At 56.6% G+C, this 13,385-nt stretch overlaps 3 protein-coding genes across 3 annotated transcripts in view; all 3 read right to left on the bottom strand.

The window, feature by feature from the left end:
• Window positions 1–863: 863 nt before the first annotated feature.
• On the bottom strand, window positions 864–5,367 carry P884DRAFT_270870 (uncharacterized protein; the record flags this gene model as incomplete). The annotated part of the gene is made up of 3 exons (XM_069442389.1): window positions 864–1,773; window positions 1,864–5,199; window positions 5,309–5,367. 3 exons carry the CDS (start codon window positions 5,365–5,367, stop codon window positions 864–866), a joined length of 4,305 nt encoding a protein of 1,434 aa, XP_069296450.1.
• Window positions 5,368–10,824: 5,457 nt separating this feature from the next.
• On the bottom strand, window positions 10,825–11,358 carry P884DRAFT_38132 (uncharacterized protein). The gene has a single exon (XM_069445860.1). It carries the CDS (start codon window positions 11,211–11,213, stop codon window positions 10,923–10,925), a length of 291 nt encoding a protein of 96 aa, XP_069296451.1. The 5' UTR covers window positions 11,214–11,358; the 3' UTR covers window positions 10,825–10,922.
• The window catches only part of P884DRAFT_286005 (uncharacterized protein), a 3,833-nt gene continuing 1,439 nt past the window's right edge, over window positions 10,992–13,385 (bottom strand). Inside the window, exons 2-3 of the mRNA XM_069443801.1 lie at window positions 13,301–13,371; window positions 10,992–13,031 (exon numbers count right to left, since the gene is read on the bottom strand). Of these exons, the coding sequence (XP_069296452.1) occupies window positions 11,405–13,031; window positions 13,301–13,371 (1,698 nt within the window). The 3' untranslated portion in view covers window positions 10,992–11,404. The remainder of the gene's footprint in view (window positions 13,032–13,300; window positions 13,372–13,385) is intronic.

Genomic DNA, 13,385 nt, shown 5'->3' on the forward strand with positions numbered 1-13,385 from the left:
GTGGAGACAAGATGCCCGTTCCGTTGTGAGACTGATCCAATGAGTGAGGAAAACCTCGAAAAGTCCCGTGTACGAACGGATGTACAGTACATACAGTACTACAGCATACGTCGGGCGCTGCTGGATCTAAAAAGCATATTCGGGATTCGGGTCCATATCAAGCCAGAAAAGTTATAAAAGAAGACGATTCCGTCCGCACATCCGTAGAAGCGAATGCAAAAAGCCAGACGGCGCTCATTGTTTGGTGACCCGATGTCACGTTCTTATGTGTCTATGTACCGAGGAGTTGCAGGTAAAAACGATCGATGAGACTTCATATGCCCGTCTACTTCGCCAGACGCCGCCACACCCCTTCCCGAGACAGAGACAGAGACAGAAAAGAGAGAAAAGAGAGAAAAGAAAGAAAAGACACAAAGAAGAAAAGAAGATGGAAAAGACAGGAAAAGCTCAGCCATCGCTTGGCGATGATGGTATTGCGAGATTGTGAAGCGACCCAAAAAGATGAATGAAAACATGGTAGATACCGCCAACGCCGTGACCTTTTTTTTTTTTTTTTTTTTTTTTTTTGCGCATGCTCAAGTGAAACTCGCATATTGTTTTTGTCCGCGCCTTTTGTATCTCCCCCACACCACACACACAAATATGCAGCAGCGAGCCGTCTCCTTTGTACAAGTAGTTATACACATGTACAGTGAATTGGCGATCCTCCAGGACCACGGACGCAGCCTGGAGCGGCTACGCGGTGGACCATTACCAATGTGAGAGGTCAACGTAAATCGCACGCCGTGGCACGCGGGAACCTCCGAGACACTTAGCAGCGTGAACGTCTGCAGCAGGCCATGGGAGCCTGGGCTGTCAAGGGATTACTCCGCCGGCTTAGGCGTCGCAGGCGACCGCGGTTTGGGAACGCTCAGGATAGGAACATGCCCAGACCCGGCCGCGGCAGCGGGCTTCTCAGACGGTCCCTCGCCAATCTCCTGGGGCTCGTCTGACAGCACCACGTCGCCCAAGACGGACCGGCTCGCCGCCGGTTGCGACTCGCTCGTAGACTCCTGGACCGAGGGCGATGGCCGCGGGAACTGCCCAAAGTCGGGCTCGCCGCGCCGGTCGATGGGTGACCAACCGGCTGCGATACTGCCGGCCACGATGCCCGCCATGACGGTAGGGGCGCCGAGTGCACTGTTGGACCGCGAGCGCATGCTCCTGCTGCGCCGACGCGAGTCCGGAGTCGGGGCGGCCACGGAACTGAAGCTGTCCGCGCGTGTGGGCGTCTGCGGGAGGCGGTGGATAGAGTTGGATCGCGAATGTTCTCGGCTAGGGGCCGGGCTTCTCCAGGGCATGAACGTCTCACGGGGGTGCTGCATGGCGAACTTGAGGTTGTTGAGACGGCCGCCCTTGACGCGCTTGAGCCAGGCCAACTCCTCCCTGACCTCGGCGAGGGGCTCGGGATAGGCGCTGAAATGCTCGTCGTCGTCCGACACAGTGACGGGAGGAACCTTGGAATCACCTCTGCGCTTCCAGGATGAGGGTATCAGTTTCTCGATCAGGTCGTCGGGAATGAGGCGGATGATCACTCCGACGGGGATCGAGAGAACACCAAGGACGATGGCAATGCCCCACATGACGGCAGTTTGGTGTTCGATCCGGAATGCAGTACCGCCGACCATGACAATCAAGACTTGACCGCCGCACATGATGGCACTGATGCCGATGAAGTAAGGGTTCTTGACCATGCCTTCGAAGATGTTGAATTCATTGTCGAGACGCCGGTTACTTGAGAAGGGGGAGGAAAAAAAAAGGCAATGTTAGCAAAGCCGGCCAAAGTCTTGATTTGGTAGAAAGAAGCGATTTTGCTCTACTTACTTCCACTGATTGAAGATTTGCATCCAGACGAATGTGTTGAAGACCAAGGTGTGGATTTGGCCATCGGTCATGTCATCGGGACCAGGGAGGATGCTGACTCCCCCAAAGTAAATCAGGAAGGTGATCAGCAACTGCCACACGGCCTGACCAAGAATCATCTTCCACATGGTGATCGAGATGATAGAGGATCCTTTGCGTTCGGGCTTGCGATTCAGCACGCTGTCCGAAGGGGGGTCCGTCGCGAGGGCCAGCGCGGCCAGCGTGTCCATGATGAGGTTGACCCAGAGCAGCTGAACGGCCGTCAGGACGGAAACCTGGTCGTCGCTCTGCACGGCCGACACAAAGGTCAGGACCACGGCCGTGACGTTGACGGTGAGCTGGAACTGGAGGAAGCGCTTGACTGCGTCGTTGACGGCGCGGCCCCATTTCAGCGCCTTGACAATCGAGTTGAAGTTGTCGTCCATGAGGATGATGGCGGACGCTTCTTTGGCAACCTCGGTTCCGGCGATACCCATCGAGAAGCCGATATCAGCCATCTTCAGGGCGGGCGCATCGTTGGTGCCGTCTCCCGTGACCGCAACCGTCTCGCCCTTGTCCTTCAGGCGCTTGACCAGAATCCGCTTATCCTCAGGGCTGGATCGTGCCAGGACATGAAGCCGGGGGATGATTTCGTCTTGCTGCGCCTTGGACATGTTTCTGAACTCGGGGCCCTCGAGGACGACGCTGTTGGGCTGCAGGATGCCGCAGTCCGCCGCGATGGCCTCGGCGGTCATCCTGTTATCTCCGGTCACCATGCGAACCACGACGCCGGCCTTTTGGCAATCTTTAACAGCCTCGCGGACGCCGGGGCGCAGGGGATCCTTGATGCCGACCAAGCCGATGAAGGTCATATTCCGGCAGATATCCTCAAAGACAATCTCGTCTTTCTCGGCGCCGAGACGGCGAGTCTGCCTGGGCGGCCAACGGTCGAAGTCCCGATAGATGAGGCCGATGGTCCGGAGCGAATTGCGGGCGTACGTCTCGATCAGCTTCTTGATCATCTCGCGGTTGTCCTCGGTGAGGGTCGTCGAGGCCAGGCCGCTAGAAGGGTCACGGAGGATCTGGTTGCACCTCTCCAGCATGATCTCGGAGGCACCCTTGACGTAGAGGCGCGCCTTGCCGTTCTCCAGCTGAACGACCACGCCCATGCACTTGCGTCCGGAATCGAAGGGGATCAGGTGCAGCGTCTTCGCGTTAGCTCTCTCCTCGCTGACAGGGCCCATGGCCAGGTGCTCCCGGGCCAAGATGAGCAGAGCAGTTTCCGTCTTGGAGCCGATGAAGGTCCGCTCCCCCTCGGCCTCTCCCTCAAACGCAGTCGAGTTGAGCGCAATGGACTTCAAGACCAGGTCTTTCACCTCGGGGCTCAGCGTGGACACGAGTTCCCGGATCCCGACTTCCTTCTCCGGGGATACCGGCTCGCCGGGGGCTGCCGTGGCGCCAAACCGATGCGTCGTCCCAATCGTGCCCGCGACGACTTGCATCTTGTTCTGCGTAAGCGTGCCCGTCTTGTCGGAGCAGATCGTGGTCGCGTTGCCCATGACCTCGCAGGCCTTGAGGTGTCGGACAAGGTTGTTGTCCTTGAGCATGCGCGTGGTCGCGAAAGCGAGCGCCAGGGTGACAGCAAGGGGAAGTCCTTCGGGAATGGCGACGACCACGATTGTGACGACGACGATGAAAATCTCGATGAATTGCTGGCCCTTCTCGGCGGGCGTCATGGACGCGTACTGCCTGGTAAGCCGGACACAGAAGATGATGAAGAGGACCAGGAAGAGAAGAAGAGCGACGGCACCGCCAAGCTTCGCGATGTACTCGGCGATAACGTTGAGCTTGGACTGCAGAGGCGTAACCTCAGGGTCCTCGTTGAGGGACATCATCGTCTTGCCGTAGCTCGAGTGGATACCGGTAGAGGTGACCATGAATTTGCCAGCGCCCTGCATGACGCGGGAACCGGACTGGATGAAGGGATCCATCCTCTTGAGGCTCTCGTTGTTCTCGATGGCGGCATAGACCTCGTCGGCAGGCCTCTTGCGGATAATGTCCGACTCGCCGGTGGCCTGAGACTCGTCACATTTGACGTCGAAGCCCTCGATAAGAATGCCGTCCACGGGAACCATGTCACCGGGCTCGAGGAGCAAGACATCGCCAGCCAGGATGTCAAAGACGGAGATCTCGACCGTCTTGCCGGACCGGACGGCCTTGACCAGGCGGTCTTGTTTCTTCTTGTTCAGCCTGGCGAACTGACGCTCCTTTTGATAATCATTGAGAGAGCCGACCATGACGACAATGAAGATGGCGACAATGATGGCGAGACCCTCGATCCACTCAACTGCGGGATCATCGGGGTCGTGCTCCTGGCCAAAGGTCTGGTAGAGGCCAATCGCGAGAGAGACAACGGCGGCGATCGACAGCAGGATCAGCACCTTGTCGTTGTACGTAATCCACATGAGCTGAAGAAGGTTTTTGCCCTTCTTGACCGGTAACCTGTTGTCGCGGAAGACGCGCTTCCTCGACGAGAAGGGCTCGCTGGGGTCGGGCTTCCTGTCGCGGGCAGCATGGTGGTGGTCGGGCGAAGGAGGGGAAACAGCCTCGGTCAGGGCCTTCTCCGGAGGGCGGGAGGTGGCCTCCTCGAAGGAGACGGTGCCGGTAAGGACGGTCTCGTCGGCGCTCAGGCCGGTGGTCCGGTTGGTCCGCAACCCCGTCTCGATACCCGCAAGGCCGCCGAGCTTATAGAAGGCCGACAGGCTCTTTGGATCAAACATTTTCCCTAGCATTCCCGGGCTGAAGGCGAACGGGTTATCCTCCACCACGAAGTCTGCTTCCTTCCCCTGGTCCGGCTTGAGGGCGTCCTTGTCATTCATGATCTGGTAGTTGTCCGATCGGTCGCCAAACGGGGAGGTACTCTTTTCCCCCGTGAACGAGCCGCCGCCAATGACGGTAACGTCCTGGGAGGAAGCGACGGAGCGCGCATCGTCTGACGAGTTGAGAGAGTTCTGGCGGGAGCGTTGAGCGTTCGGAACGGCGAGGAAGCCCTGATTCGGGCCGGGGCCACGGAAAGAGAAAGGGCTGAGGACATTGTGCGGGCTGGTAGGCCGGCTGTCTCTGGCATCGGAGGCCTTTGCGGCCTGCACCTCGGGCCGCGTTTGGGACAGGCTGCGCTTGTGGGAGCTCGATGAAGGGTCGGTCGGGCTGCTGTGCGCAGCGGTCGGGGTGGACGCGGCTTGAGTGCCAGCTTCGGCATCCGTCTCGAGGAGGGCCGGACTGGGACTCACGGCCGTGGTGTCGATGTTAATAGTAGGTCTGCCAGGCATTGTCAGGAGTCGGCTGGCAACAACTCAGGCAGCTCCAGCAGCATTGGAAAAAAAAAAAAAAAAAGTGCGCTACATGGCGGGATATGAGAAATACATACGCTCTCGGTCGACGAGAGGGAGCCGACTCATCCTTGGTGTCTTGGCCGGGACTCGCCATGGTAGCTGAGAGATGGGCGGGTCGCAGTCGTCAGCGGACGCGCGACTCAGCCCCCTGGGGCGAAATAGAGGGCAGCGACGCGCTGCTATGGGTGAGTTCGGCGGAGCGGCGAGGGTGGTGAGCGTAGACGGCGGCGATGGTATTTGCCGCGTTGGTTTGGGAATTGTCCCGCGTTGTTCAGCCACGGTCAGAAATCACGGGCACATTGGGTTGCCCAATCGCGGAGAGGAGGTGGTCTGCGAGAGTATAGATAGAGCAGAATGTGGATGCCGGTGTGTATGGTCAGTTCAGAAAGCTCGCACAGGCTAACGAGTCCTTCCAACCCAGGCAAGGTATTGAATGAATTCCCAAGAATTCGTAAGCAATTGCGGTGCAGTGCATCAAGGCGAAGAAGGATGACAAGGGCGGAGAAAGGAGAGCGAAGAAGCCAACGTGATCGTGGGCGACGCAATACCGGGTATTACATGAAGGTAAATAAGAGAAGTCGGAGAATGTTCAAAGGAAGGTGTGTCGGCTGTGCGTGCAGCCAAGAGCGCTAGGATCAGCGGGAATGTTGTCTGGTAGCATCACCATCAACACCTCTGTCCTCTGACATCCCAATGCCCGGTTTTCGAAACATGAGTGTATGGGAGTCAAGGCAATGGAAGGTAAAGAGGAGTTTAGGTGCCAGACGGCGGCCCCAGGTTAGGGAGGGCGTTGAGAGCGGTCGAGCGAGGCGAGTGGATTCCACATGTTGGGCGGCCCTTTCCTGCCAAGAGGGAGGCTGTGCAGTAATCGAAACACATGATGATTGGACGAGGTGGACGCCAAGTTTGCAGGTCGGCCCCGCTTTGACTCTCACTAGTGTAAAGTAGTACGGAGTACACAGTAGGATTACTCAAGTACGTACCTCCGTGCCAAGTAGTGCGTTCCCAGATACGTACCTGACCAACACCGCTTCGGTGGATCTTCCTTTCTCTTCAGCGGCGCACAGAGTAACTACTGTGGTAGCGAGCCAAAGTTTCACCCCCTGTCCAGGTACCGACAGGGGTCTCACCGATAATCCTCTCAGGTCACTCCTACCTATTTTTCCTAGCAATTGGCCTAACAAAATTCTTCTACAGACTTCTCGGAAATCCAAAGATGCCACGCAATGCAGACTCCCCCCATACAAAACATCTTACCGACGAGGATAAGCTCCGTATTTATACTCTTTACTATGATGCTAAGAAAGGTCCATCCGAGATTGCAGCCCTGACGGGCTTTACGAAGATGCAAATCCGAGGCGTTGCCAGGCTGTAATCGATGCAGATGGAATGTATATCAAATACTAGTAAATTGTATAGTAGTTTAATGTAATATTTGTTATCTTGATTCTGGCAGGCAAACAGGAGAGTGGTGTGTGTGGGCCCTCTGTATGGACCCCCTGTCGGTACCCAGGCAGGGGGTCAAACTTACCCATCATACCATAGTAGTGGGTAACAGTAGGTGGTCTTAATAGGGACTACACTATGCACCACTGAAAAGGTAAGGGCCTGCCCCAATCACCTGCCTTTCGTGGCATACCCGGAAACAGGGCGTCGGAGTTCAGAAAGAACCAAGGCAGTGCCATGTTGCCTTGCCTGAAAGCCTAGTCGGATCACTAACACGCGGTAACGTTAGGTATGTACTTCGTACGGATCTAGTATACAAACGGATTACAGTATTTATATTTCCTATACATAACTCAAAACATGACGCAAAAGAGCTGCGCCGACTTGGAAAGCGTTGAGTGGTGTTCGTCGAGGGCAAGGCGGACTTAGCTGCCGCCAATGAATGTAATGTGCCCACCTACGGGTGTTGTGTCGGGACGTACCGTGTATGTACACTACCAAGGCCCCTGTCAGTCCACCTTACTTAATCCTTACATAGTACTTTAATCCGTACGGATTACGGAGTACGGATTACGGATCCGTACACTCCAAGCACTCATTGCTCGGGTAGATTTAACGAATGGATGCTGCGCCGCTTGCCTGCAGCGGCGGCGGAGATCTGTTTTTTTTTTTTTTTTTATTGAACAAAAGATACCGGCAGATTCCTTGGACATATAAGCGCGGAAAACCGTACCGCTTGTGTACACCGCACACACACGGTCCACACAGTACACACAAAGCACAAACGCTAGTACCTTACTTGTCGTGTACCGTATTCGGTCATTTTGGGCACGAGTTTGAGCTCCCGTAGGCATCTGATAACACTTGCTGACCAGGCGTCAAACCCCCGTCGAACAAAACTTGAAATGCAGACTTCGCATTGAGATTAAACTAGTGGGTCCCTTGGCCAACTAACCCCATTGAGCAACGCCGTCGAACAAGCAAGAAAAGGGGGAACGCGGTGGGGTCCGGCAGATTGGACTGATTGGCATTTGCGAAATGTGGCGCTTCCCCAGCTTGGCACTGCCGAAAGCCAGGATTCGCTCCTCTCTCGCGCTAAGAACGCACCTTGCCATCTTGCGCATTATCAAACCCGAACCCATCATCTCCATCTCCATCAAACATCGAAGGTACGCCACGAATCGCCGAATTACCATGTAATAGACAGGATACATCTACATACATATACACTACTCCGTATAGCATGATCAGTCGCCACAACAGCACGAAACCTAGTTCATCGGGGCTTTCGTCCCAACGCAAGATGTGGACGCGCTCGTTTCGTATCTCTGACCCCGCCAATCCGGGGGCAAGAAGAGACGGTCAACAAGGGGTTGCTCGGTCCACAGCAGCACGGATCCTCGCGGCAGTCAGATCCAGAGCAGATCTCGAGTTCCGTCGCACCAGCAAGTCCGGGAATGGCAGTGCTCGTTGTATAAATCACACCTCCCCTTGGGTTTCAACACGTCCGCGCAATGGGGATAATTGATCAGAGATGCTCTGGCTACTTACTATTACTACCTGTATGTATGTATGTATGTATGTACACTAACTCCGTACATACACACAGACGCTGTGATTGGGGCGCAGCACCCTCAAGCCCCTCGCCTGGTTTTGCCGCCGACGGTCTCGACCTGAGAGAGAGAGAGGAGTGGCGATCTTGATGCAGCATCTGCCGCTCCTGCGTCCTTCTGCGTCGGCTCGCCTTGCCGTTCCGGAGCCGTCCCGGATAGTGGGAGACGCCTCATCGTTCGAGTCCCGTCCGCACCGCGGGACGTCTTTGTGTCAATGGACCGAGTGCACTGCGTTCGAGTCATGTGTGTTTCATGAAGCGCCCCCGCGTTACCTCAACGGGTCAACCTTCTGGAAGCAGCACGACACAAGCGAGTGGCAGAGAAGGAACAAAACAGCTACTATAACAACGTTATTATGTACCTACATACAAGACGGGACGAACTCTGACGACATGCAGATGGGCTTAGCACTGAACGCGCGCGCACGGCTTCGGCCAGCAAAACCAGTCCACGTCTACCTACCAGCCTACCTATGCACCAGGAGGAGCGCTGATACGCATCGTGAGGATTCGCGACTAAGCAAGCAGGCAAGCAAACGGGAGCAAGGCCTCTCAGCCACCTCCAAATGACGTCGATCCTGTCATAGCCAACACACGGCCCGGGCATTTAACCAAGTTGGTACGGAGGCAACTTGCTTGCTCAACAAATGCTCCGTATCACCACTGTTAAGACACCGGCTCAAGGTTATCCCAGCGTCCCTGTGGCTGAGCCCGAGATGAAATGTCTCAGTTCCCCAAACAAACGGGGACGGCTCGTTAGCTAGTGCGTTTGCTTTGCGCATCACAGTCCAGAACAACAAGGCATTTTTCTGCTGCTGGGCAACATGCACTTTCCATCGCTACACAGCATGCACGGGATATTCTACCATCCGGACGCAGAATATACAGTATCGCCCACCCTCCCAGTGCTCATCGCGGGCGGAGCCTCGTCTTTTGCATCCCGCTCACGGGAGAGAGTCAAGGACACGGAAATCTCGTCTTCCGGGCGATCAAGATCGCTCGGCTAAGTCTCATGGTATATGTACCGTACGTCTGTTCAAATGACGGCCCTCAAGTTATCGGGCAGCAGTCCCTCCTGCGGCATGAAGTCCGGAGGCCTGAAGACGCATTCTTTTCACCTTCCTGCACAAGAGACACACGGGTCACCACTCGATACCGTTACCGTTCCTCTGGTAATCATGAGACTCAAGCTCGTGCAACACCAAATTGACCGGAACATGCCGGGCGCAATATTTCTTTCCAGGCTTTCCAGGCTTTCCAGGCTAGCGGCTGAGGCTAACGTTATCTTTTTCCCTTCTTCCTGTGTCACTTTCCGTTTTATAGGGTCCGGTCCGGGCATGCTCTGAGGAAGTCGCCCTATTGGTCGCATGAGCAACAGTTACTCCTGCGTATGCGCAGCGGTTACGGAATGCTTAGCGGCTATGGAATATATGTACAGAGTAGTAGTACATACACGGCTCGAACTGCAGACTCAATGCCACACCCGCGAAGGGAGAGCACAAAGTCACAAACTACAACAATGGACGAGCCCAGGCCCAGGTCGGCTGCTGGCGGGTACGTAGTTAATCCGTATGTACCCCAGCCCTCGGAGATGCTCATACATGCAGACTAAAATCATAGTTGTTTATTTGCCAAGAGACAATGTCTCATTCCCTCCATTCCGGGAAAGCAATAGTTAAACGAAAAAAAAAAAAAACTGAACGAACCCATGTCCAGTCCAAACAACTACAACGACAACAGCGTTCAACAACAACAACATGACGACAACCCCGCTCTCATTACGAGTGGGGGAAAAGCCCTCACCAGGCCATTCTCGTCTGTTGGGCCCGCTGGTAGCTTGTGTATGGATCACAACATGAGCCAACTCCGTCTCCCCGCCCGGAGGGAGGCAGTGCAAAGGGACTGCTGTGCGGAGCCCGGGCAAGGACTCTTTCCGATAGTTCACCCTGCCTTGGCACCACTCAAATCCGGCCAAATCTTGCTGTGCTGGACAGACGGTGGACCGATTAGAGTACTAGTAACCGCTTGGTAATGTGCTGGCGTGAGGATGGGGTGTGGTTTGAATCATATCTCCCGTACTGTCGGTGAGCAGTTTTTTTTTTTTTTTTCCTTCTTTTCTGGGGTCTGGAAATGACGCCGAGGGACTGGGCGTTCTGGGCATTTTGCCCTCGTGAGACTCGACCAGGAAAGACCAAGACCGGCGGCGGCGGCGGGTAGACAAAGTCGGGAGAGATGACTGCCAAGGCACGGCCGGGGGGACAATCGTGGTGAGCAAACGGGGACAGGGAAGTGATACTACAGCCGTATCTGGTAATGTAGCTGAATCTTCGACGACGAGAGACTGGTTATGGTTAGCGAAAAGGGAACTGAATAACGAAGCGGTGATGTGATGCATTGGTGTGAGTCCGCAACGAGCCCAAACTCTAAACACCTGCGCAAGAGACAGCAAACCGCTGGGGCCAACCAGTTCACAATACGGATGTGCTTGGAGCGTCGCTCCCCTCGGCCTCCGTGTGAGAGGCACATCCCTCTCCCCATCTGAAGGGACCCAGCGTGTGCTTGATCCGGCAACCCAACTCCGTCTGTCCTGTCTAAGCCCCGTTGCCACGACTGCCAGACGCGCTTATTACCCACCCGAGACTCCCTTCTCGATAACTAGACCCTGCACCCTGCATCGTAGCAACTCGCGCGGTCCGACTTCCTGCAGCGTCGATCCAACCACACCGCTCAGTGCGTAATCCGGGAGGTATGTATGTATGGATGTATGTATGTGCAGTACACCAGCGCCCCCACCAGAGACCAACATCCGCCTCGCCAGGGCGGCTCAGTACGGTATCTACTAGTACGAGCAGCAAATACGTAATGTATGTATGAACATGCATACCTACAAATTACGTACTTGGTCTCCTCCCCTCTTACCCTGCCCACTTAGGCAGAACACACACCCACACCCACACCCACACACAGAGAGAGAGAGAGACAGAGAGGGAGAGAGAGGGAGAGAGAGAGACCCAAATTGCATCCACGTACACGCCCCCTAACTATTCCGTAGCGTAATTAGTGGAGCTATTTATCACCTCTTTCCTAGATCCACCTCCCTAACCAGCATCATCCCATCATCATCATCACCGCCATCGTACGCAGCAGCAGCAGCAGCAGCAGCAGCGGGGTTCACCACAAACGGCACCACCGCCCTCCTGACCACCCCCTTCCAGAAGCGGGCGACGACCCCGGCCAGGCCGGGGCCGGTCTGGCGAAAGTCCGGGAACGCGTTGACCTCGAGCAGCCAGGGGCGGCCCTGGGCGTCGGGGAGGAAGTCGAGCCCGTAGACCTCGAAGGCGTGCGGTGCCGGCTGGAAGTGGACGGGCATGGCGCGCGCCGCCGCCTCGAACAGGTCGCCCGTGACGGCGCAGATCTGCGCCACGATGGACGCCGACCGGTCCGGGTCCAGGGGCAGCGTGCCGAAGCGGAGGACCAGGTCTGCTGCTGCTGACGCCGGTGGTGTGCCATCTTCGTGGTTTCCGGGAGCAATAGTGGTGTTGTTATTGTTGTTGTTGTTGTTGTTGGTGGCGGCGCTGGTTTGCAGGCAGGTGTTTGTGAGGTGGGCGACGAGATCCGGGCCGTTGGGATCCCGGCCGGACGACCCGGGGGCTCGGTAGGGCTTGGCGGCGAACAGGGCCAGCATGTCGCGGTAGACGTAGACGCGCATGCTGCCGACGCAGAGTACGTAGACGCGGATGTGGAACTTGCGGTTGCCGAGCTCCGGCAGCAGGAGCGGGGGGTGGATGTAGGGCTGCGCAACAAAGTGGCGGAGGTGCGAGGTCATGATGTGGTCTCTGTCGTCCTCGTCCTCGTCGTCGCTGCTCTCGGGCTCCCACTCGTCAAAAATCCCCTGCAGCTGCTCCATCGTGCTGAACAGCCGGATGCCCTGGCCGCGGTCGCTCATGCTGGGCTTGAGGATCCACCACTCGATGCCATCGTCCTTCTGTTCCCGTGTCTCGGCAGCAGTAGTATTGGTAATAGTAGTGGCAGTACCGGCGGTGGCTGCTGCTGCGGTTGGTACGGTGCCGTCGTCCCCGCGCTCCGCCACGCTCTCGGCGACGTCATCTCCACCGCTGCCCGCGCATCCGAGCGCTGCAGCAGCGTTCCGTTCCAGGCTCTCGCGGAGGTCAAACGCCTCCACCAGGGCGTCGTCCAAGAACTCGGCATAGTCCACCTCAAAGGCCTCGCTGCGCTTGACGTGCGTCTTGAGCACCGAGTCCGGGTGCTTCGCCACCCAATTGTCCACGGTTGCCGAGAGGAAGTGCTTCCGGATGAGCGCCTTGCGGATCATGTAGCTGTTGACGAGGCATGTGTCCGGGTGGGTCGAGGCGTAGTCGAAGTCGATGCTCTCGTAAGGCATGATCTGGAGCACCTTGGCGTCGCGGGTCGGGATCAGGTCGCCGAGCCTAATCTCCGGAGCCGACTTGGACCACGACGATGGCGGCCTGACGAGGGTGTAACTCTCGGGCGGCAGGAGAGACTTGACGGCCGACAGGATCAGGGGCTGGACATATTCATCGTCGTAGTCGATCAGGGCGTAGACCCGAGGTTGGGTGGCTCCTTGCGTCCTGACCGGAAGGTGGTCCTGAGCTGGATGACCCGAAGTGGCTTCCTCTAGCTTTGGCACGACTCCGAAAGTCGAGCGCCTGGAATGTCCCCTGGGGAAAGAGACGAGATGGTAAGAAGATGGTTCCTCCTGGCTGCGACAGTTACGCGCAGCAAGGGGGGCTGACAGAGCGGACGGAGGACCAAGCCAACGCAGGAGGAGTTTCTTTCGTCTATTCAGAGATCGTCTGCTCTATCCTCTACCTTGGTGAACCCGCAACGTATTCACGGCTGCATTACTCCGTCCGTCCCGCACCAAGAGATCCTTGGAATCAACCAAGGGGAGGGGGGAGGGGGTTAAAAACATTCATCGATTACTTACAACTGCAGTTCCTTGCCATGCAATTCCGTGGCAGCCTGGAAGAAGTTGGCCTTGAGGGGCGTAACACTGAACTAACGGTCAGCCT

Source organism: Thermothelomyces heterothallicus (genome assembly GCF_042370625.1).
Source record: "Thermothelomyces heterothallicus CBS 202.75 unplaced genomic scaffold P884_scaffold_16, whole genome shotgun sequence".
In the NCBI taxonomy this organism is placed as follows: Eukaryota; Fungi; Ascomycota; class Sordariomycetes; order Sordariales; family Chaetomiaceae; genus Thermothelomyces; species Thermothelomyces heterothallicus.